This window comes from Mus pahari, chromosome 15, assembly GCF_900095145.1.
Source record: "Mus pahari chromosome 15, PAHARI_EIJ_v1.1, whole genome shotgun sequence".
NCBI lineage: Eukaryota > Metazoa > Chordata > Mammalia > Rodentia > Muridae > Mus > Mus pahari.
Genome location: NC_034604.1, coordinates 39,253,549 through 39,278,380, shown reverse-complemented (window position 1 = coordinate 39,278,380; position 24,832 = coordinate 39,253,549). Strand labels below are relative to the sequence as shown.

At 45.5% G+C, this 24,832-nt stretch overlaps 2 protein-coding genes across 10 annotated transcripts in view; one reads left to right on the top strand and one right to left on the bottom strand.

The window, feature by feature from the left end:
- The window catches only part of Mcc (MCC regulator of WNT signaling pathway), a 279,992-nt gene extending 264,795 nt beyond the window's left edge, over positions 1–15,197 (top strand). For all 8 annotated transcript variants that reach the window (XM_029547051.1, XM_021214402.2, XM_029547050.1 and 5 more), the window contains 4 exons: positions 2,145–2,351; positions 5,168–5,265; positions 12,969–13,091; positions 14,301–15,197. In XM_029547051.1, the coding sequence (XP_029402911.1) occupies positions 2,145–2,351; positions 5,168–5,265; positions 12,969–13,091; positions 14,301–14,481 (609 nt within the window). In that variant the 3' untranslated portion in view covers positions 14,482–15,197. The remainder of the gene's footprint in view (positions 1–2,144; positions 2,352–5,167; positions 5,266–12,968; positions 13,092–14,300) is intronic.
- Dcp2 (decapping mRNA 2) overlaps positions 7,803–24,832 on the bottom strand; it is a 56,190-nt gene continuing 39,160 nt past the window's right edge. For both annotated transcript variants that reach the window (XM_021214532.2, XM_029547056.1), the window contains exons 12-13: positions 24,697–24,701; positions 7,803–7,817 (exon numbers count right to left, since the gene is read on the bottom strand). The gene's annotated coding sequence lies outside the window, so the exon portion shown is untranslated. The remainder of the gene's footprint in view (positions 7,818–24,696; positions 24,702–24,832) is intronic.

The following is a 24,832-nucleotide window of genomic DNA, read 5'->3' as shown; positions in this document are numbered from 1 at the left end:
AGAGAGAGAGAGAGAGAGAGAGAGAGAGAGAGAGAGAGAGAGAATGCTCTAATATTCCCTTTGCCACGTAACATAAACTGCACACATTTTAGATATTTTTGGAAGGTGTACAAGTAATGAAAAGCTGGGAGAACCTAGGTCCTCAGAACCCAGAGCAGCCATTGCCTTACTCTGACCTGGTTTTCCTCCTGAGGGCTTTAGGAAGGCTAGCAATCGGCTCCATCTCCCTTTCCCTAACATGTTCACCAGTGTGTGCCAACCCACACACCCACTAGCCAGTGGAATAGGTTGGGATTCACCATTTTGTTCCAGAATGTCAATGCTGAGGTTTCTGGTACATGATTTTTAGTGAATACCAATCATCTCTGGATGATCTACCAGACATGTTTATAATCCACTCTCCTTTCCGAAGGTCTTGTCGTTTCCTTAGGAGTCCTATTCCTTTACCCCTTTAGTTGTTAGCAATACGTGCCTTTCTAGTTTTCCACATTCTCCCATTCTTCTCCCATAATGGATATGCTAACCAAGCATCCCTTTTTGCCCCCATAAATGCCTAGTCACTTTTATTGCATATGCTAGCCATGCATCCCTCAGCAAGGCTCATTTTCATCTCTGTTGAGGATAGAATGCACACATCTTCCTTGGAGAGCATGTCTCTCCATGGGGTCTCAGCCTGTCCTCCATCCTTTGTGACCTGTGGACTGCAGAAGTCAGCTATTCAGTTTTAGTATAATTTTGGCACAGGGATTTGTATGTGATCCATATTCAAGCTTGATTTTTTTTTTTTAAGAGCGTCTTGTGTCTCTTCTTGCCCATAGCTTTGAGAGATGCTGAGTTTCCTTGCCATAACTCCAGAAAAGCAGTTTCCTAGTGTCTCAGTCAGGCAGCCCTTCAAGAGTCTTTGTTCACCGAGGTGGTAGCGACATGGAGGCCATGACCTGTTCTCGTGTGGCCCTAAAAGCACAGACATCAAGGAGCTACAGAGCAGTCTGTTGCCTTGGGCCACCTGGGAGTCTCACCTGCAGACGTGTGCCCGTGTTTCTGACACTTACTTGCTCTCCTTTCCTTCCTGTAAGCTTGCTTTTATATGTGTGTTCTGAAAGTGACCATCTCATGAGCTCGGTATGCACAGTTGCCATAGCCTTTGGAGTCTTCCTCCTGATAACAAAAAGATGGGAAGAAAGCTTCCAGGAGGAACACCTTCCATTCTGGATAAGTCTGGTCGTCATGGTAAAGAGATTTGGCCCGTTCTTCTGAGAGGTCACTGAGCACAGTGACTAATGCGTTCTGCCTTCAAGGCAATGCATTGGTGGGTACCCTTCAACTCTTCCTTACATTCAGAAGGTTAAGTGAGTTCCTTTTGTGGAGTCTTTAAACAGTCCTATGTGCTCAAGGAAAACTGATGGTTGCCACTGCTTTCTGGCTCCTGGTCAAGTATAGCATTGCCCTATTTTGGATTCTCCAAATCTTACTCCACAGAAAACAATCAGTTAAGCCCTTTAGGAGATTTTTCAGAAGTCTTCTATTGGTGGGTTGGCTCAGCAGGCTCTTGGCCCTTAGGTTTAATTCCCAGCACTAAGCAACCATAAGGACTTTATGTGATGAGTAATTTCCAGTGGGGGATTGCTCCTGCTAATTTCATTTGGCCCTCTGCAGCAGACAAGTGCTAACGGGTGCTATTATAATTAGCACCCCTCAACTGGCACGGCTCAGCTGTGGAGCGACAAGAAAATGGCGCCACCGATGTGAAATGGGAATTAGAGGGAGCCCAGTCAGACCTCTTTGCATGGATATTTCCTTTCCAATCCTGGGTGGATGCACCTGAGCCTCTGCACCCAGAGAACTGATTTTCACCAAGGCATTTGAGATGTGTGCGTTTGCGATCCCAATAGTGTCTTAAGCGCTTTTCCTTACACGGAAGTGAAGTCTGCTTGCCTGTGATTTCTACCTGTGATTCTAAATTCTAGTCCCCAGGATGCCCTGCAGACGTGTGCAGACAGCCAGCTCATCCCCAGCTTGGGAGTGGTATCTGGACTGTGTGCCCATGGCTTAGAGCCAGGTCTTCTTCTGCACCTCTTTTGTATGGTAGCCCTTTGGGCATACAGTGCAAACCTCTCATTGGCTGTGTGTGCCTTGTCCCACAGGAGGAGATGGCTGAGCTGAAGGCCCAGCTCTATCTGCTGGAGAAGGAGAAGAAAGACCTGGAGCTGAAGCTGAGCACAAGGGAGGCACAGGAGCAGGCCTATCTGGTGCACATCGAGCATCTCAAGTCCGAAGTGGAGGAACAGAAGGAGCAGAGGATGCGGTCTCTGAGCTCCACCAGCAGCAGCGGCAAGGAGAAGCCTGGCAAGGTAGGGGGACAGGATGGCGTGGGGACAACCTCAGTGCAGGGATTACCCCTGCCTTTACCTTGTCAATATGCTATCGCCTCCGTTTACTTGCTGGTTACATAGGCGAGAGCGGTCATAAGAAACCAAATCCACTAAGAGGCAACATCTCCCATTGTATCCAAGTTCAAACATTTTCACACATTACAGACTCATCAGAGGAGTGGTCTGCGTACTGGTCTCACCCAGCATCTATGCGTTCCTCATGACACCGATCACTGGGTGGAGAGTTGTCCCCTCTGCATTAGTCCCCCGTGTTTATCTCCCTCAGACCTCATGTCTCTGAGCAAGGACTACTAGTCTGCATTTATATGAGGAAAATACAGTTCCACGGATGTAAGGGGTCTTGCTAATAAAAACAGCAGCATGGGACGTAAATCACACCTGGCCTACAGGCTACTTCTGGAATTCTCCACCCCTGCCCTCAGTGTCTCAGTAAGTAGGAACAGAAGGTGGAAGGGAAGCCTTCTATTACCAAATATACAGAGACAGGGCTTCTAATGACAATGTTCACAAACTCAGACTCAAATCAACCCCTCCTTCCATGCCCCAGGGGCCTTTTCCAGAATCCAAGCTGCTTCTGTCATTTTGTATTTCTCTTCCACACATGTCCATTAGATAGATAGAAAACAAAAAGCTTTCGAGCCTAATACATTCAATCCCTCACTCACTTGGGGAACTGCATGTTCAGCACATCATATTTAATATTCCTAATACGCAAGCTCCCCCTGACACCCGTGTGCTCAGATTCAGGATTTGCAAGCATATGCTGACTGGCTGATCATGTAAAGGCTTTCTCACAGTGCAGCTGTTGGTACGGCAGGCCGACTCCAGGAAAGTTGCCTGCTTAGGGAGGAAGGAAGGAAGAACGCCGTTGCTGCGTGGTGTGAACTGTGGCTTCTTAGGTAGCTAAGAAATCTGAAGCACGCCGCACCACCAGATGCAGTGTCTGCTTCCCCACCTCACTCGGCAGATAAATCCATGATGCTCACAGTATAGCTCTTTGCTAAGCCAGGCATCCTGAGGCCCTGAAGAATCCCACACATCCATCCACAGCATGCCAGGACCAAGGTGAACTGCTGTTGGTTAGGACTTTATGCTGGGACTGCTGGACAGTGGTGTTCACAGTACAGTTACAGAATGCCCCTAAACTGCAAGTTTCAGCTTCCAGTGCCAATATGAGGCCAGAGTCAGGATGGACATACAGATTGGGAGGTTGAGTACAAGATTCCCTGAAGAAATGAGCTTCTGACCCGGTCCCAGTAGGGAGTGGGAGCGAGAGTAAGGACTGCCAGGCCTTCAGTGAGGCGAGGCTCCAAGACCCAGAGGAAAATGAATCAAGGAGTTGGCTAGAGGGCTCTGCTTGCAGTGTTTTCCCAATCACAGTGGGGAATCAGGGATGGGCTTTGGTGGGGGAAGGGGTGCGGGTGACACAGCTCAAGATCTGGAAGATGCTATGCCAAGTGCAGTAGCTCTCCGGCAGGGGCCAGTGGCGGTGCTTCATGTCATCGTACCCAGGGTTTAAGAAGACGGTGCTTTCTGTTCTGTACACCTTCAGAAGCTTTGCTTGGCCTTTTGAGCTGGCTGGTCAGTTTGGGACACAGCTTGTGACAGAGTACCCAGTGTCTGTCTGTGTATGTTCTTAGGGTGTGGCAGGAGGGACTCAGCAGGCTCTTGCCAAAGGCCCCTGAACTGAATATTCCCTCACAGTTCTCCGTATTTATTTTGACTGAGAAGCACTGTGCCCTGTGGGGTGGCTTCAACACACAGGCCTTTCTCTGACAGGAAAGGCCAGCTGGCTTTTTTCAAACATCTCCGTAAGAAGGTAATTTATAAAGGGACCCAGTGCTTCTTGGGTTTGTGCCTCTGTTTACTATTTCAGTAAAATCTTCAATCTTAGGTGTGTTTGCTAGAGGTGAGACGGCCCCCCTCCCCCAGTCTAGAGAAGGGAAGCAAGCTTTTGGTGAGCAGGGCTGAGAGAAAATCCCTTAGGCGTTTGTCTATCAACCCATCCCTGCTACAGCTACCCAAGCTGGATCCGAGTTCCTACCCACAGTGCATTTGGTTTTCTGCAATTCTTGTCCGTATGCCTCAAATGTTATCACTTATGTTCAGCAAGAGGCACTGTCGTGATGCAGGAAGCACCATGTCTAAGGGTCTATAAAATGGTAGCCAGCTAGTGGTGGCGCACACCTTTAAGGGCAGCACTCGGGAGGTGGAGGGGAGGGTGAACTTATTTTCCTCTTCCTCGCCTGAGTTTTATGAGTGATTACATGGGACATAACGAAGCTTTCCCCATCTAGAGAAGGTGAGCTTTCTCTCAGAAGAGTGGGATCTGTCATCAAGGACACTTGCCTCTTTAGAAGGCAAATACAAATGGGGCGAGAGGACTGGGGTTTGGGGTTTGGATCTGTTCGCGTCTAGCTGGTAACTGGGCAGGGTAACCCCAGTGCCTTGGTTTCTTCTGTGACGAATGAGGATGACAGACGATAGCACAGCTGCCTGTGAGGGTCCTTCCTAGTGAGGAGGGGGTGGCTGTGGCAGGCTTAGGCCAGTGCCACTGCAGTAAGTATTCCCCAGGGGCTTCCTCATTCGGGGCAGCACGTGAAGGTAATGAGATCTGGGGATAGATGAGATAGTCAGATTTGCTCCCTAGCTTTCAAGGCCCGAGGGGTCTTCAGGCTTGGTGTGGCTGTCATATGCCCCACAGCTGGGATGGTCACTGAAGTGTCCCTGGGTTCTGGCTCCCATCTGACAACGAATATGTCTGTCCTCCTCAGGAGTGTGCCGATGCTGCCTCCCCAGCTTTGTCACTGGCTGAACTAAGGACGAACAGTGACAGTGAGCTGGCCACCGAGTTCGCCAATGCCATCCGACGGTAAGCAACTCTCATATCCTCGTGTTGTTCCTTTCAGCCGTGAAGTTTTTTGGGTACGCTCTCACGGCCACTCATTCCAGCTCTCCCAGGATCGTGTGGGTCTGCCTGTATAGAAGTCAGTTCTGTGTGTTTCACTTGTGTCCCAACCTTGCAGGCTAGAAATGAATAACCCTGCCATTCTGAAAAGAGAGTACTGGGTGTTGACCTATGTACAGTCAGTCATTCCTTTGGCAAGTAAGAAAATCTCTCCTTCCTGTTTTGCATGCTGTCAAATTGGCTAGTCCCTTCTAGATTTGGTAAATGATGGTAAGGAAACCAGGCACCCTGCCTTAAAGATGTCTTCAGTGGGACTGTGTTCTGCGGCATCTGCAGTCCCTGCCAAAGGACTTTACTGTCCCCGATTCGTGTCTTTACTCAATTCTCAGATATTTTCCTCCAGTATTTCAGGGCGTCTTCTCCCACAGTCTGCTTTGTCTTTTTCAAAGAGAAAGAGATGCCGGTTCATTGAGACCAGTCTTCTACAGTCTAACTGCTTACACTTTCTATCACCCCCACCCCCCTAGCTGCTTTGGAGTCCTGAGCAAGTAATTGCACACTTTCTAATACCCACATGAATCTATTTTTCCTTGTGTGAGTATTCAGTTGGCACATAGTAGTCACACGTATTTGTGAAATACTGTGCAGCGTTTCATAGATAGATCTATCAGGTTTTGTAGCTCACTTAGTCTTTGGTTGTGGCTCCTGGGTGGTCTAGCTCATGTTTATTTATTTTGGTGCTGGAATCATCTTTTTAAATGAAGTGACGTCCTCTTGCATCTTGGCAAGGATACTTATTGGATTTATTCTTCAATTTCACCTTGTCCCTGGCTGCCTGTTCCCTTGGTACTGAGCTTTGAGGCCACTTGCCTGAACTACTCTTTGCTGTTTTGCTAAGCCTCGTGGTGGTCTGACTGCGGGTACCATGTCTCTCTGTGAGCATGCCTCCCCAGGGTTCTCTGAGATGCTATCTATCAAGTGTGTCAGTTCATCTGCTGGGCTGGTTTGTTCCTCCTGGCTGACAGTCGCTGAGCCTGCCTATCTGTGACCCCAGCTTCTGGCCCTGTCTTGTTGAGACAGCTGGCGCTTTGGATCCTTCTGACTCTCCTTCCCATGACAGGGGCTCTCATCTGCATTCTCTGTTAAAAGTTTCCTCTCTTAGGAAGAAGAAAACGGTGTGCCTTTCACATTTCCTGCTTTCTGGTACACAGGAACATTAGTTGCTTTCCAAAAAGCTTATGGAATTTCACACAATACTCAAATGAGTTTTAATCAATAGAGTTTTACTCCATTACTCCAAGGGATCTGACTTGGTAAGTTTTGACAGTGCGCTCTCAGCTAACTTGATCCCACCATGATCCCGTGTAGTTTATACCTGTGGACTCCCAGTCGACTGAAATTGGCAATATGAGGCCTTTTCTACCTTCGTGGTTTGCTCAAATTCACTCTGTCCTTCCATCCAAGTTGGAATGGTACTTTCCAAGTCTCTCTTGGGATGATGCTACATTGTAATTGCTCAGCCTGGGGTAGGAAACAGGCATAGCAGGAGAATGCTTGAACAAAAGCTGTAACTTCCCTGTGCCAAAGAGGAGGATGAGAATCCACTCTCCAATTGGGGGAGTTATTTGGCTATTGTAGCTATAAACCGAGCTCCTACATTTTTCAAATTCCCAAAGCCCCATAGGTTTTTGCTGGTATGAGTAGGGTTCAGGTTGTGCTGACTAAACATAAAGAGATTTCATTTATCCCCTGTCATGATGGATTTCCAATAACCAGCCTTAAGTCCGTTAGCATGGATTTCTAATCAAGAGCCAGATATACGGAGCCAAGAAAGAACCAGAGGGGCTGGAGGAAAAAGGAAAATAACGTAATTATATGGTAAATATAGTTTCAGAATGGGAGTCATCATTGCGCGAGGGAGCATAGTCCAGACAGACACTCCAAGACTGCGGTTAGGGGATGCTTCTAATTTTAAAACTGGAGTGGAAACAAACACCTTTTCAGAAGGTATCCTTGCTGTCATTAGCAGGCTGAGTGTGTGCAGGGCAGGTGGATGTTGCCAATGTTTTCAGAAGTTCTGTTCTTTTGGAGCAGAACACTGTGAGCCAGACTCTCTGCTGAGCAGAAAAATGTGGGTAGGAATGGAAGGAAGAGCCAGGATCCTTCCTGAGGAGAGCCAGCCATTCCTAGGCATGCATTCTGCAGTAGCAGCATCTCTGTCTGTGTAACTGCTCCGTACCCACCCAGCTTTGATTCATGATAGGCCTTCACCACCCAGCCTCCTGGCATGTCTTTTTTTCTTTTGGGGTGCAAAACCAGAACTCAGGATAGTCCTGCGTTTGGTCTGGTTTTGTGCCATTTCCGTGAACATCTGTTGTGCTATATTGCTTCTGGTATGTCCTCAAAGCCCCCTCTGGATGACTGGGTTTACAATCATGTACAGGAGATGTTTCCTTACGTGGGTCACATTACTTTTACTGTAAGCTATGAACACCTCTCTCTCTCTCTCTCTCTCTCTGAACCCAGCAGGCCTAGAAAGGCAGAGTGATCTTTCGAGCAAAGTGAGTTGGGAAATGGCAGCCACGGGAAGGGAGTTTTCAGAGATGCCTCTTCTCTGTGGGCAGGCACATGTTGTGTGTGGGCAGATGTTGTCTGTGGGCAGATGTTGTCTGTGGGCAGATGTTGCTTTCTATATAGGCTGCCTTCTAGTCCTGAGCACGGCAGAGTGGAGTTGGCTGCCTCATCTCCGTCATCATCACGGGTGCAGGAGCAAGTGCACTATAAGACTGGGGGCAGGACTGGTTCAGCAAAGCTGAGGGATCTCCAAGGGATCTCTTCTGTGTCTCTGTGTGAGAGCCTCACTGCATACAAAATGGCAAAGTCAGGTTTGCACCAAGGAGTGAGCCGAACCCACTCCTGCGTTTCATTCCGAAGACTCTACCCCCACGGTATGTGCCATGGGGAGATGGGACCCTTTGAGCTCCAATGATCATACATCTGCCTGCCGAGCCTCGGGGGCAAGTTATGTGCTGGTGAGAGGCAAACTTCCTCAGATCAGACCTGTGAAGTGGTGCTGTGCACTGTTGAGCTCATGGTGATTCAAAGGAAGGAAGCTGTTCTTTCTCCACACCAGGAAGCAGGGAATAAAACACACGCACACGCGCGCACACACACACACACACACACACACACACACACACACACACACCCCATGGTTTCTCATGGCTCTACCTCCAGCAGCTGAAGGCAGAGGCCGAGCATAGGTCCTGCTCTCAGTCAGCTGACTACCTCCATATTGACACCAGCTGAATACCTCCATATTGACACCAGCTGAATACCTCCATATTGACACCAGCTGACTACCTCCATATTGACACAAACATTCTCTGTCACCCACCCACTCACATCTTCCCTCCTACTGATCTAGAAATCACAACTTGGAGGCCACAGTGCGTCGTCCTCCCTTGGAGTCTCTTTCATCCTTTTCCGCGTGCTTTTCTTCCTCACCAGTCGATCACGTGCTCAAAACTCAGTGTCCAGACGAGCCATTTGTCACTCCTGTCACCAAAATACCTTAATGTCCATTTCTGTTCAGAGTGCACTGGAGTGCCCCATCACCAGGCTGAGGTGGTCTCTAGATCTCAAGGAACTTCCTCTCTCATGTTTCAAGGGCTTCTCAATCCAATCTGGCCATTCCAGATAACTTCTCATTCTGAGCTCAGACCCCAGTCCCCTTCCTCCTCATCTCCCTTCAGAAGATTCAACCTCCAGAAACTTACATCATCAGTCATCACCTTCTGCATCTTCTCCCTGAGCCCCCAGTGGTACTAGGTACCCATCAGTGTCTTTTGGGACCCTTGGCTGTTGATAAGACTCTTAAATTCCGCTGTCTGAGTTGCAAAATCAACATATTTATAGAATCTTGGCCGTGACGGAGAATAAGATTACTGTTTGTCTCAGTAGCTATGCATGAGTACGGGGAAGAGAAAGGTGGTCAATCTGGGTGCGAAGCTTTTCAACAGCGGCAGAATTTTCACCGTTTTGTTAGTAGAACCGTTACTTCAAAAGAGGCTTTGTAAAAAATGTACATTTGCTGATGCTTCACACTCGGCTGATTTATAGCAGCAATCAAGCACTAGGAGTGGTACCAAAAATTCCATAAATGCACCCCAGGATCTGCAGGATGTTAATGAAGTACAAAGTGGGCCCGTGGATTTGTTATCACTGAATTGCATTGCTGAGGGTGTCTAGAGGGGAGGTAAAGACTGAGGCTCACCCAAGGGGTGTAAGTAAGTGTTGCTTGAGTAATTGAGATTTCTTTTGTCACCGTCTAGTGTCTCAAAAGCCCTGAGTTGGCAGCCCCACCTGGAATTGCATAAAGGCACACTGAGCAGTGAGGAGCACCCCATTTCATGGCAGTCATAGACAAGGGAGCAGTGTGCCAAGTTCATTTCTTGGACACTAAAAGCACATTCCTTAGGAAATCTGGGCCAAAGCACGGGCAGCTATTCTTCACTGCAACTTCTGGCAACTCCAGCTATGCTCAGATAGAACAGCCGTAGAACATGGTTATCTGGGGACACTTAATCTTGGCTCTACAGGCCTGTGATCATAACCAGAACCCTTGTTCATTGCACATTCTACCTATCCCCCATCGTGAGTCACAAGATGCTTCAGCAAGATGCTTAAGCACCCAGGCTCTGCTGATGTGTGAACACCAGCCAGTGCTGCCGCACCTGGCGGTAGGCAAGCGTCCTCACTGCTCCTCAGATTACTCATTCGTGTAGTGAACACAACAGCAATGCTGATCTCAAAGTCTTGTGAGAGCTCATTTTATCCTGGAAGAGGACTTAGAAACCGGCAGTTCTCTGTTGCCAGGGTAGTCTAAATAGAAGGCAGTTAAGATTATTATAACGGTGGGCATAAAGGAGAAAACGAGCAAAGGAAACGAACCACAACACAGTACGTCTAGCTGGCAGTGAGTAACACGAAGGAAATAGCAAAGGGCTGTGGCATCCTAAACTTGGGCCATTTGTCCACTGTTAATGGTGGCTGAGAGGTAATATTTAAGCTGAAGGAAGACCAGAGAGTTGGCAGGATGTCTCAGAGCGAAGCCTTGAAAATGGAGAGGAGCCCACATCCATCCTTTCAAGTAGAAGCAGAAGGAAGGACCAGATAGAAGTAATCTGACCTGATCTGCCCGGTGAAAGTCAGATCAGAGGGGTGTTGATGAGGTCTCTGTATGGGAGGGGGCTATCTGCAGAGATCTCTGGCCCAGCTCGGTGGGAGGGTTTGAGTAAAGGAGAAAAGGCAGGGAGGGGGAAGTGCCTCCGCTGCAGCTGCCACTACTGCTCTGGTGGTGGTGGTGCTGCTGCTCCTAGATGCTGCACCACTGCACCGAGCAGAGCTTGCTGGTGAGTGGCAGTGCAGGGGAGCCTTTGGTGGTAAAAGCTCTGGGAGAGCATTCTCTTCCCAGGCAGTGTTACAGCTCTTGTGACAGATGCTCTCAGACGATGGAGGAATTCTCACACAGTTATTCCTTCTGCATAGGAATATTATATACAGTTTTGGGGTAGGGTGGGTGGGTCTGACAGCAGGTGCTTCCTACTGACTTGGCCTGAGATGTCTCATCTACATGAGAAGGTGCTTGGGGGTACTGCCCCTATGTGACTGATGGCCACAATTCTCTCTATGGGGGTTGGGGGTATGGCTATGTGACAGGGGCCTGGTGCTGGGAGAAGGCAAAGCTCCTACCGTCCCTTTAGGGTGCCTGGAGCTTCAAGCCTTACATGGTCCACCGCCCCACAAGGTGTCAGGGTAGAAGCAGAGAAGGTAACTAGCAGGCTGCCATGCTTAGCAAGGTGTGAAAGGATAGACCTGGTGGTGGTGGTAGGAGAAGTGACATCAAGTCAAGACTTGGGAGGGAGTCTGATGATGAACATAGGTTGACGATGGACCGGAGGTTTGTCTATGGCTCTACACAGGGAAACAATGGCGTTGGTGTTGCCATTTGCCAACCATGAGAAGTGTGGCTTTGGGTGGAATTTCAAAAGTTCTCCTCTGGAAATTAAATTAATAATGGATGCTAAGTGGGAGGTGTCCAATGGGAGAGCCCTTTGTTGGCAGCAGGTAGAAAAAGATGGAGGCGGCGGCAGCAATGGCGACAGTATCTTCCTCAAAGGTTCTTGTTGTTAATTTCTTTGAGCTGATGATTTTAGTTTTAGTTTTCTTCACAAGTTGTTCTTCCTCTTTTGTACAACTAGCTTTATGACCTCTTCACACCACAACATATGTATACACAGACACAGTAACATTTTTATAGGGAAAGAAAAAAAAAAAACTATTAACAAAACATAAACAAGCAACTTTTCAGCCAAAGAGGGATGGGTGAAGGAGCGCCCCTCCTGTTTTCTGAGCCCTGCACCAGCTGGAGGGTAGCTGCCTGGAAGGCATGGGGACTGAGGGAGGCTCTCCCTTCCAGTAGGGGATGCTACTACTCTGAGTCCAGAGGGAGACATAGTTACACCAGATTTCCTAGAGACTGCTAGTGCTCAGAATAAACATTCCCCAGTGATGGGCAGAAATGCAGCCTTATTCCCACCTGCCCCGTGGCCAGCCATCTTGTAGCTCAGGCAGGCCGAAGGACCCAATGAAGAATGAACCTGTACACCATAGGCTGGTTGTCTTTCTCCTTTACAACTTACTCAGAGGTTGGTGTTGTGAATACTCCCTCCATTCATCCATCAGTCTGGAGAGCTGAGAGCCGAAATGTAAAAAGGAAAATGAGGGCCAGAGTCACAGGGATGCCTAGAAGTAGGCGCCCACATCCTGAGGTCACAACGGGTCCAGCCCTCTGAGTTTCTGTATCTCAACCCCTTTCCCAAGCATTCTAAGCATCCCTGAAACCATGTAGTGATCCAAGAACAGAAACCCCTCTCTCTTCTGGGTTTCACATTGGGCTTGCTCACGTACCATACAAAAATGTTCTCATAATACAAAATTCAAGTCACAAAACTTCCTGCTAACGCTTCATCCACTGTTGAATCTGTGGTAGGTTTTCTAATCTATCATCACAATACATCCTATTCTAACTGTTTTTATAAAAAAACAATATTCTTTTCCATGTCAGCACATGCTGATCTGAATTTAGGCAGATTTTTTTTTCCTACAGGCATTCCAGTAGAACAGATATTGATTGATTCATACACTCCCCTAGTCTTTGTGTGCATGCCACAACATGCTGTGCTGTGGTGGTTAGAAGACAACTTAAGAATGAATTCTTTACTTCCACTGTATGGATTCTCAAAGCTGAACTCAGGCTTGGTTTGATAGCAAGTGCTTTTACCCACTGAGCTAACCTGCCAGCCCATCTGTCCTTAATTACTGTAACAAAAGCTGAAGTGATTCCATCTTAACGGATATGCCTTTGTTAGAAACGCTTGCTTAGCCCAAGGGATGTGTGTACCTTCTGCTAGTATTTTAGATGTGACTCATCCCAAGAGGCATACAGATTCACCAGGGTGATTTCACCTGCCACGCAGAGCAGAGAAGCTGTGCTCCTAAACCCATCACTCTTAACTTTCTGTGCTCTGGACACTGTTCCTTGGCCAGCTACCCTCGACTCCTTCCCACCTTCTGATGGTTGCTGCTGTCTCTCTTTGATACAGGGAAAAGAAGCTGAAAGCCAGAGTCCAAGAACTCGTCAGTGCCTTGGAAAGACTCACCAAAAGCAGTGAAATCAGACACCAGCAGTCAGCAGAGTTCGTTAATGACCTGAAACGGGCCAACAGGTAAGACCCCGGTGCACACCAGCGCTCCCCCAACACAGGGAAGATCTTTCTCAAACTCTCGTGGGAAATGATTGTACAGTATAAATTCCTAATACAGCTGACCAGAAACCCAGAAAGTTAATGATGAGCCCCATTTCATATTAGATGGGCCTAGAAAAATGAAGCCTGTTGTGGCCTCTCCTTGACAATGCCTATAATAAAGATTCTGAGAAGTCAGGGGGAAAAAAAAAATCAATCTATCTTTGAGCCAGTGTTTTCAGTTGGCAATCAAACAATCTATTGGAGTAAAACTCCATTCAGTGGCACATTTTAGGGTTCTTTAGACTTTAAGAGTTTTAAACATTTGGGGTACATGATTAATATATATATTTAAAAAAAGGACTTCAGACTCTTGGTGCCTGTAAGGTATCTATTACTACTTCTTAGAAACTAAACCTGAGACAGACTTTCAAAAGTTTTTTTATTCATTTACAAAACTCAAACTCAGTAGATATCACATTTTTTTTTTAATGAAAAATACTAAAACCCTAGATGAGGTTTTAGGACTCCCAGAAGGGTCTCTGTCTGTGTGCATGCATGTGCGTGTGTGTCTCCTCCCTCAAGTCACTCTTTAGAAACTCCTGCTCATGGTAACCCAGTAGACCTGAAGAGAGCCAATATTCTATTTTGGAGCAGAAAGAATATGGAGACATAGCTGGGCTCATCTACAGTAGGCCTAGGACCAGAATATAAGCTGATAGCATTTCCTTACAGCCCAAAGCATTGTAAAGTTGGAGTATAGACCTCTGCCCCTGTCCTGGGTGAGACAGCACTTTATGTAACTCATACTTGACCATCTGTAGCTAGCAGTCATGAAATAACTACCCCTAGTAAAATTTCTAAAATTTAGCAACCTCTTTCTTATGTTTTACCCCTAGTAAAATTTCTAAAATTTAGCAACCTCTTTCTTATGTTTTGGATGGGGCCACTTTGGGCTGTTGGCTAACTCTTAGGTGCTGGTTAACCCCTCTACAGCCTTGGCCTGGATTAGTATGCTTAAGACAGAATCCTAGACCGGGGCAGCTTCTCTCTGGACTTTAGATTCTTACTGGAGAGGCAAACCAAGCTCTTCAGAGCAGTGCTCTTGACCTGGTGACCCGGCTCGAAGCACAGGGTGTCAGCTCATTCCTTGGGATGAATCTTTCCTCGTTTCCCTCTGTTCCCACACAGCAATCTGGTGGCTGCTTACGAAAAAGCAAAGAAGAAGCATCAAAACAAGCTGAAGAAGCTGGAATCTCAGATGATGGCCATGGTGGAGCGACACGAGACCCAAGTGAGAATGCTCAAGCAAAGAATAGCCCTACTGGAGGAAGAGAATTCCAGGCCACACACCAATGAAACATCACTCTAATAGGCACTCTGGCACCAAAGTTGGCTAACCTGGAGCAGCTCTAGAGTCCTCAGAAGAGGAAGGGCCCAGGGAAGGAGGGACTGTTGGGAGAAGAGTGGAAAAGTTGCATATAGGTCACAGGCTCCATCCACCCTTGGGGGCGTGGTCACAATGGCACTGTGGATTATGTACCTACCTACATACAGGCTCCAGATGTTCTAGGCCTGGCCACAAAGGGCGTCTACAATAGCTCCAGCCTCAAGACTACTCACATCTTCTTTCAGTGTTCACCATTCCAGTTCTCAATTGTTCTGTGCAGTAGTGGAAATCCAAGCATCTGTGGATTTCCAAGTCCCCTGCATCCTCCCCACCCCCACCCCGCCTCCTTTTTTTTTTTTTCCCATAGGCTGTGGACTTTTCTTTTGACACCTGGATTTCTTCCTTCCTCTTCCAAGGGAAAAGTGGCAGTGTTGTGGTGGCTTCCTGCAGCAGGCTCTGTTTTTCGGGTCCTATGGTACCAGATTCTTGAAATATGGTCGTGAAGAGTTATTAGTTGGGAGTTACAGACCAGAGGATGCACAAAGTGTTGCCAGCGAGCGTCCCAGACACACTGCAGCTTCAAATAGAGCAATGCCGGGGCTGTGTGTAGACCGTTGTGCTCTATACAAATAAAAGCATCTTCCATTTTTATTTTAGAGGCAGGGCTTGGATTCCCGTCTAGCAAGAGTAAAATTTAGAACACTCTTTTTTTTTTTTTTTTTTTTTNGTTTTTCGAGACAGGGTTTCTCTGTGTAGCCCTGGCTGTCCTGGAACTCACTCTGTAGACCAGGCTGGCCTCGAACTTAGAAATCCACCTGCCTCTGTCTCCCAAGTGCTGGGATTAAAGGCGTGCGCCACCACGCCCGGCTAGAAAACTCTTGATTTATGTAGAGAAGCCAAGATTTTACCATGGGTATCTCTTCCAGAACAGAAAAAAAACAGTATTCGCTCTCACCCAGCCCAGGGCACTGCCTAGCTCTTATTCTGAATCAAAACCTAAGCCACTTTTGAGTACCTGTGGGCCCCGCCTCCCTCAAGGCAAGAGGCTTCACAGTTGAACACCAAGGAGACCCTTAATGTTGTACAAAATTGTTCCCACCCATTTAACAGCGTGTGCCACTGAACCTTTAGCCTCTGACTGGAGGAGGGAATGGCCGACAGGCTCCCTAAGCTAACTGGTGACTGGGAGGCAGGTTCAAAGTAGCTGCACTCTGGGAGGCATCCCAGACTCACTTAGTTCTTAGTGTAGCCTTTACTGTTTTGCCTTCTGCTCTTCATGGATACAATTACAGAGCAGCTTGACTTTTTAGCTCTTTCCCCTCTCCTGTAGCCCCTAATACTATTCATCTGCTCTGAGAAATGGGTCCAGCTGCCCTGGTTACCTAGGTGAAAGATTTTGCATAAATGGCCATGTTGTTGCTGTAGACTCCTGGCTGTGGGTGGGTGTGCTTTCAGAAAGCAAACCCAAGTTCCTCAGCCTCCTGGGCAACAAGGAAAAGATATTTTGGCCTTCTCCTGTGACAGCCCCAGCCCCGGAAGCTCAACAGCTCTTCCTTCTCAGACCAGTGCCAAGCATCTGGCAGTGTAACACCAGCGAGACTGGTTGGAGTCAAGGCCTGGCTTGTGTGTGCTGACAGCTTTCTAGCTGTCTGTTGACATCTGTGATGTTTTCTGTGTTCACCTTTTGGGGTAAAGTTGTATCTTGTTATGCAGAAAATGTGTAGGTAGAAACGTCTATTGCCTCTCTACCACCCCAAGAATAGGTAAAATTAGCTTTCAGTTTGTTTCCAGCTATGCTAAAAAAAAAAAGTCCCTCGCCCCCCCCACCCCCCACCCCCCGAGCAAACTGGAATAGGTGTGGCTGTCCTGGAGACACCACAGCCCAGGTAAGGGATGCTTGTGAGGAGGCTTCCTGTTCTGCCCATCCAGATGCAGTGATAGAAGGCAGGTGATGCTCTAAGCGATCAAGAGGAGGACGCTCAGATGCAAGTTAGGGAGGGGTGACAGGCAGCCTGCTGAGGTTTGCCCCCTCCCTGCAGCCTGAAAAATATCCAAGAACCCTTACTTCTAGGTTCACAGTTCCTCCACAGGCAAGCCCCCAAAGCAATGATCCTACCTGGCCTTAGTCTGCATTTCTAAGTACATAAATATATGACTTGGTGAAAACTCTGGCAATGCCCCGTTTTTGAATAAATGGGAAAGGGCTATGCAATCTTTTCCTTGTAACTGTCAATGCTGGCTGAGGGTGAAGCAGAAGGCACTTGCTTAGGTGAATTATGGAAGCTCCTGCACTGCACTGATTAAATACATGATAGCAGGTGCCTAGGTAATTTTCCTTTTTGTTTAACCAGGCGCTTCCTGAACCAACTTTTAAATAGGAAATGGTTTCTATTAACATGTCTATTCAGGCAAACAAGATTATCTTGATTTTAATTTGTATGAGGTTAAAAAAACCTATGGTCGATCTCTGTAGGCAGTCACCTTTACTAATCAAAGCCAATTTTGGTTCATCAAAACTAGGCAGAACAAAAAGGCCCATCAGGAACCACTTCATAGTTTCCTTGGACTGTACTCCCCATTCTGAACTGAGGTGGACAAACCCGACTCGGGCAGTGGGAACAGGCAAAGGAGAGAGACATCTATGACTGGCTCTGGTACATTGCAACCAAGCCCAGGTGTATCAGCAAAGTGTGCCTTGCCTTGTGACGGTAAGAAAGCCTCCACTAGAGTCATAATAAAGGCTGTCATGTGATCAGACAGTTGAGACCTACCCTTGTCCCCGTGTCATACCCCAGGTGTACGTGAGTGCTCAATGTCCCCAGTGGGACCTTCCACTCACTCCATTCTGTGCTGATGATGTGGACTTGTTGCCTGAAACTGGATGCTAACTTCAACTGACACTTAGAAAGCTTCTATTAGCCTCAGTGCGCATATCCTTCCAGATGCTTGTATGCACAAGGTCTTCCTCAGCGCCTGCAGAACTTTACAAGGGCTTCAGAGAACTCTAAATTGGAGCTTTGGCAGGGTTCTTATAAGGAAGAGCAGGCCAAGCCACACGGCCTTAGGTGTTTATTCTAAAAACTGTTAGAGGAGGCTTAATAAGGACCTTGCCACCGTGAGGGGGACCTGGAAGTCTTCTAGTTCCTACGTACAGACATTACCTTAACAGAAAGGAAATGCTTTTCAGTTCTTTTTTTCTCCATCATTGGCATGGATCAAAACTACCAGGCTTCTGTGTTCTATACACTATGGCCCACAAAAAAACTCTATGCAACCATATAAAATGTGTAAACTCCTTTAGAGCTGCCAGGAGTTAAGGTTGTATCATGTTCAAAGAGAAGTGTAGAGAAAAGCATGAAGACAGTAACAGAACCCTCACTCCACTCTTACTGGTCCAAACACTTCCTTTTGTAAATGCTTTCAGTGATAAATGTTTAATTGGGAATATGTCCAGTCATCATATGAACACAGTGCCCTAAGTAAGAACAATCACATTCACTAAGTGTATATAGTGTCACCTACTGAACGATGCTCAGTGTTTTTAGAGCCCAACAGAGAACAAATTCTTTGGTGGCTAAAACTTCTGCCCTGATCTTCGTTAGGGTATAGTCCTAGTGAAGAGTGGGGGTGGGCAAGTGTCCAAGAGCTTAAGCACCATTATTTTCCTTCTGCGGTACACTGCAGATACAACTGTGGAAGAAATCAGCGAATGATTTTGTTTAGCCAATGGAACCTACATGACAAAGAGACTGAAGTGACAAAGAATGACAGAGTGGCACCATGGCCACAGCTTGCAAACTCTTTGTAAAGCAGGGACGGCTTGCTACAAAAACCACCCCCACCCTTTAAGTGTTTGTGCAATGGAACCCCCATGTTTACACAGGTCAGCTCTGAACCCCCAGCCTCCCATTTCGCTTCATTTTCTAATCACCTTTGTGTTCATCTGAGATGCTGTGACCCCAGCGTAACTGAGCACGCTTGTAGAGAGGAAGATATTTTCATATGGGCAAGCATTACAATTTTGGTAGTCCAATATAATAACGTCTGATATTTTGAAGATGAGTTCAGAAAGAAAAAGCTGCATCCCAGAAACAAGAGTCACTGTTGGGTAACACCACCCTTGACTATTTGATCTTCCAGGTCTCTCACTGGTAATTACTCCACGTGCCCCCTCAGCAGCACAGAGCGGGTTCTGTAGAGAACTCCGCACGCACGCAGATACTCCACCATTCGTTCTCCTCTTCCATGGTTGAAACGTGGAAGAGGTTGGTTGTACAGTCCACAGTGTTCTTTTGCAGTGCTTCTGTCAGACACCTACCTTCAAGAGCCCGATAATGAGAAGAGTTTGTTAGGACCTGATGCAAAGATTACAAATGTCCACTTCGATTTCTAATCTGCTTTTAGACATAATGTTAACTTTGCATGAAATTTAACTTTTTTAATTCATTGAAAATGTGCTTTTTATACCACTTAAATTAGAAAATCCTGCTCGAATGTACTGTTCCTAAAGCACATGTGACTGTGTTTGCATCTGTCAGTACTGTTCTGCTTGTACGGAAAGTGTCATTTGAAAGTGGCTACTAAACACTGTACTATACCTTGTAATTTTTAGACTCACTTGTAGCTTTAAATGTTTCCAGATGCCTTTAGTTTTTAGCTGCTGTAAAATAGCTAATTTGTGTTATTTGATATAGAAATGTTTAAAAAAAAAACTCCATTTATTTATACAGAGACATTTATAATATTTTACAAACATTCTTATATTCTGAATAAATATTTCTAATTCCATTCTGTATTTGGCTTTATTTAAAGAGAAAGGATGTAGAAGCATTTGCCTGCCACATGTAAATACAAACCAGAGATGCCTACACTGATTCAGGAGCTAGATGTAAGACTATTTCAGATCAAAAGAACAAGAAAACCACAAAATTCTCATTTATCACCAATTTTTATTTGGCTGTCTTCACATACAGCATAAACAGAAGGTTCTCTATTGAAAACAGGAAAAAACGTTTCAGGAAGTCTATTGTAACCTAGGAGATAGCAAGCATTTCATAGCACATCAGGAGTGTGGAAACACAGACTTTCTGCTACATGGAAAGATGACAACATAGGTACGTAGCTGAGGCCTCTAAGAAAACAGTGAATTTCTCCTGCCTGAGAGGCAGGGACAACAGGACACTCTGCTGGAAAGCCTGGATTTTTATCTCCTGCCCACCACTGTACTCCAGCTTAAGAGTCAAGCTGACCTGAGATAAAGGTGACATTCCCACAGGTCACGTTTATCTCTGAATAAATTCTACCTTTTATATTTCTATGAATGCGAACAACTCACGTTTATCCTATACATTCCTAACCTTTTTGGTCCAGAGTAATAACCTGCAATAACCAGTAACAGCAATGACTTACAGCTCCAGCGGGAAGTAAACAGAGCAGAGCCAAAGGCAGAGCAGTAACTGCTCAAGCAGCCCAGTCTATGGGTAATTCACTACAGACAGAGCAAAGCTCACAGCATTTGACAGAAAGCCAGTGTGGGCAGCCCTCCATCACTGCCAGTGCATTCTTGAAAGTATGTTTTTAGCTCCTAAACTAGTGTGCATCACATTGGAAAGCTTTTAGACGTTACAGCACACTTTTTCTCAGTGGAGAACACAGGTGTCACGTCACCCCACATCTTTGGAAGGGTGGTGCTCCAGCATCACTAATTCACAGACCCGAGTCACATCAATGTAGGTGAAAAGCAGTTCCAATTATTCATATACACCAAACTCGGGGGAGGGGCTCACTAAATAAATGCAGCACTAAAGGATGTTGTCACACTACAGTAAAACCAACGAGCTATTTTGGTTTCCCTAAATGTTTGACTAATAACTACAGTAAAGCAAATACTTTCATATTATCACAGACATAATCATGTAAAGGATTTGTTTACATCATCTTTCTCCCAATAAAATATAAAACGCCGTTGTAAGTCTGGCAGAGATTTTATGTTAAATCATTTCATAAGACAAAACCAATTAATGAAGAAACAGTTTACAAATCTACTTATCCTAAAGCCTAGGTTTTTCACTGAATATTGTATCATTAATGAAGTAATCTCACCAAAATTCATGTAACAGCTTTTTGCAGCTTCTATGACTCAGCATGTTGACAACTTTCCCAGACATACCTAGAATTAGACTGTTCGAAGACTACACTGTTTAGGAATATCAGGTCTTCAGAGCAGACAGAGTGTAAACTACTACAAACCAAAGACACAGTGCATAAAATACCCACATTTGATTCACTTTTGCACCCAAACTATGCTTCAATTTTGTTAAACTTACCCCCGCCCATTTTCCACCCTCACCCCCCCCCAACCCCACCCCCAGGCAGGGTTTCTCTGTGTAGCCCTGGCTGTCCTGGAACTCACTCTGTAGACCAGGCTGGACTCAAACTCACAGACTCTCCTGCCTCTGCCTCCCGAGTGCTGGGATTACAGGTGTGCATCATCTCTACTGGCCTGACCTAAGACTATCTGAATTAAGAGAATATCACTTAAAATAGCTAAATACATGAACATTCATGAAGATTCATTACGGTTTCATTGAAGCCAACAGATTAATTGAATCATACATAGGTCTAGTAAGTCAATACTCATTTTTACAACTACCATAAGATTTAAAACTCATAAGCAAATATAAAAAAATAGTTTACAAAAACTAAAAGTTAATGGTTTTACTGTTTTGCCCTATTTGCTGAACTGAAAAAAAAATTACTATTTACACATCAGAAGTGAATTGTCTCTTGTCCTAATTCCAAACAACATATAAAATGAAAGGCTCAGTTCCTTGGATTCTTGCATTTGACACTTAACAGTTACTTGTGAGACATTCAAACACAGCCTAAAATGTGCTACACAGACATGAGTGAAATGCAGACTCCTGTAGGACCAGCTCATGCTTTCCCAAGGCACCGTGCACGCCATGTGTCCAAGTCCACTGCTGCTCACGCTCCACAAGTATTACTGCATCTCTCCAGTCACGGCCAGCGTCAGACACCGACCTCATGGCTGCACCTCTGCTTGCATTCACACCTCTGCTGAACACTGCAAAGGCTGTGCTAAATGTCTTAAAGCTTGAGAAATGGCTTTAAAAATGTACAACTGTGTCCCAAATGCTTCACCAGTCTAGAGCTATTGTTTTACACATTTGGATCAAATAATTAAAATTAGAAAGTACTCTACTTTCTACTTTAAAAGCTCACTATCATAAGAACTGTGTTAGGAAATGCTGCCTGTTTCACTCTAAAGCTAACCAAAGAGAACCTCAAAGTGTTTTCTGTGCTCCCACACCAATTTCACAACTATATACATTGATTTGAGAGAACACAGCTCTTTTATCTACTTGAGGCTCAGGAGTTAAACTTCCAGCAAATTCTCATGGTGTCAGATGTATTAAGAGATGTAGCACAAACAAAAAGCCTGAGGAATACTGAAAGAGATGCTCAGAAAAGGACACTCAACAAACTAGTAACATCATCAACAAAACCACAACCCCTGCAGCAGACACATTACCTTCCACCAAAGAGCCTATGTCCACTAAGAGGGCCAAGTCACACCCTGAAACTGATACTCCTGTGGTTCCTCTTCCCAGAGAGCCCTTAGTCAAGCCTGCCCAACTAGTAGCATCTTGGGGTGAATTCCTTTTAAACTGTGACGGAGAGACAGAACCAACCCCTGTGCTACACTAAGACCCAAGATTAATGTAATCTCTTTATGGCCGGTTTCAAATTAGATATTCCACTCTGAACATGTCTCAAAATGAAGCCTCTGAGCTTTGACACGAAGTACAAAGATGTATACAGGGAAAACGCAAACAAACAAACCCCTGACAGAACTAAGCTGACAGAAATGTCCTTTCATCCAGTCTACCCAGGAGGGTGGGCTGTAGAGTACTTCAGTGACAAATGCTGTTTGTCACAAGGAAAGTGCTGCCAGCACTTGCACACGACTGTGCAACACTCTGGGCTATCTTGTTATCAACAACAGAGAGGTTAAGAGCTCTGGCAGAGGGCCTGGGTTCCATTTCCAATCGCTCTGAACCCCAGTTCCGGGGTGGGGGGGCAGGGATCATCCAACACATTTTCTGGCCTCCCTGGGCACCAGGCACACATGTGGTATAAAAACAAATATACAGGCAAAACATACACATACATTAAAAAGAAATTAAAGTAATGAAACCAAACAAAAAAACCCCAAACTCAGCCTAGAACTTGGCAGAATCAACACAGAAAGGACTGGAACACTGGTCCTTAGGGTGAAAAGGATTCCATTAGCATCCATGGACTGCTTGGCGATCATACTTAGAAAACAATACTTCACCAAGGAGTAGAAAATGCCTGGGGCATGCTCAATTCTGCTTGGGCAGGGGGCGGGGCGGCCACATTTCTCCCCTGAGCATCCTTCCAGGAAGCTCTCAAGTGCCAGAATGTGTAGTAGTTTCTTCCTCACTCTGCCCCGCCCAGCAACTATCTATTCTTTTCAAGATCCTTTTCCACGACACACTTGAAAACGGCAAAACCCTTATGACAAATCTCATACTGCTGATCTCAATCTGCGTTCTGACACAGGCTTCAGGAGTGACAATTCTACATATATCGATAGGAAGATGTGGAGAGGCCTACCATAAACCCATTCATTTCGAGGCTTTTAAGAAACTATACAAATGTATTGTGAAGTGTTAGGACACCAGCTGTACGGAGCTGTAAGGAGTAACACTGCGTACACAAAGGTGAAGAATACCATTAGACCTGGAGTGGTGTCCTTTGTTGATGGTCAATTCTAGTTATAACACGTTTGAACCTCTTTTCTCAATAATAATAGTACACAATAACCCAACTCAAAAGCAGGAAGAAGTAGTAATGAATACAACCATGAATAATAATACAAAGAAAATACTGCCTCAGAGAACATGGACACAACAGCTGACATTAAAATCTCCAACATGGCACACATGGACACAGCAAAGGCCAAGAGGCATTATGGGAATAAAACCTGTCCAGCCAACTACCATTTCTAGGTCCCACTCTCTCCTTACAGTTGAACTAATGCTAGAGAAACAGGACTGGTAAGGATTTGGAATGAAATGTTTTTTTAATGCACACAGGTGCCAGTCCTTGACATTTTTAGAAAACACAGTATTTTATAAAGGAATCTGATTCCTATAGTCATTCTCTTAGATTTGTATTTTTATTGACATTACATGTAAATTATTAAAGCCTCCAAAAAAAAAAGCATAGCCAAGTCTTACAGTATATTAATCTGCTATGTAACTAATTACTAATTAGTATTTAATATAAAAATAATGATATTCAACGGTCAAGGCAGCAAGCAGTGACCACAATCCTCTGACAGTTCTGGGCAACAAACTATCTTTCACATATTGGTACAAAATCTAGTTAGATCTTTCAACATGTCTCACCAATTTATTCAAGATATCAGATCTATTAGGTTATTCCAGCCCCTCCAAGTGTTCATGTCTCAGGATGGAATATCTGTTTGAAATCCTAGAGTCATTCATTCACTATTTCTTAACAAAATCTTACAGAAAGTATGTAAACTGTATCCTTTGTCTCTTTGAGTACAATGGTTGAGGACAAAGTTATTTAACATTCTTCAAACCACTTAAGTTACACATAAAAGCACCTACAAACTTAGACTTAAAAAGATTCACAGTGCACTGCACCTTGGAACACATGCAGTTGGATCCTAAGGATGTTTAAAAGTGATTTCAAAGTCTCACCTCTCAAACACAAATAATAAGGCCGACGTATCTACTGTTCCATCTAGCAACTCTAAATGCAGCACTACACAGAAGCACATTATTGCATATTCAGCATCCTCATCACTAGATTCTATGAAGAAATGCTAACATAGCTCAGAGAAGAAATCCAATCCTGTGCTATATATGGTCTCTCAGCTAACTAAGAAGTAAGTACACTGGACATACATTAACAAGAACACCAACTTAACATTTTCTGCATAGTTGAGTCACATCACACATACAAACCTTACTCTCTCAACATTTCAGACTGTTGAGAGACCTAAAGCCTAAAGTTATCATAAATGCACCCCAACCATGCCCTTGCTTTGTTCCACAGTGCGTTAAATGAAGCAGCACATCACTGGTTGGTTCTTACGTCAACCACTTTAAGGACCACACCTTCTGCTAACTAATTGATTTTGCTCTAGTATGGAGAGCTGAGAATCCAACCTCTATAGGCACCAGGGACTGACTGAAGTGTTCACTTAAGAATCAATCTCTCTCTCTCTCTCTCTCTCTCTCTCTCTCTC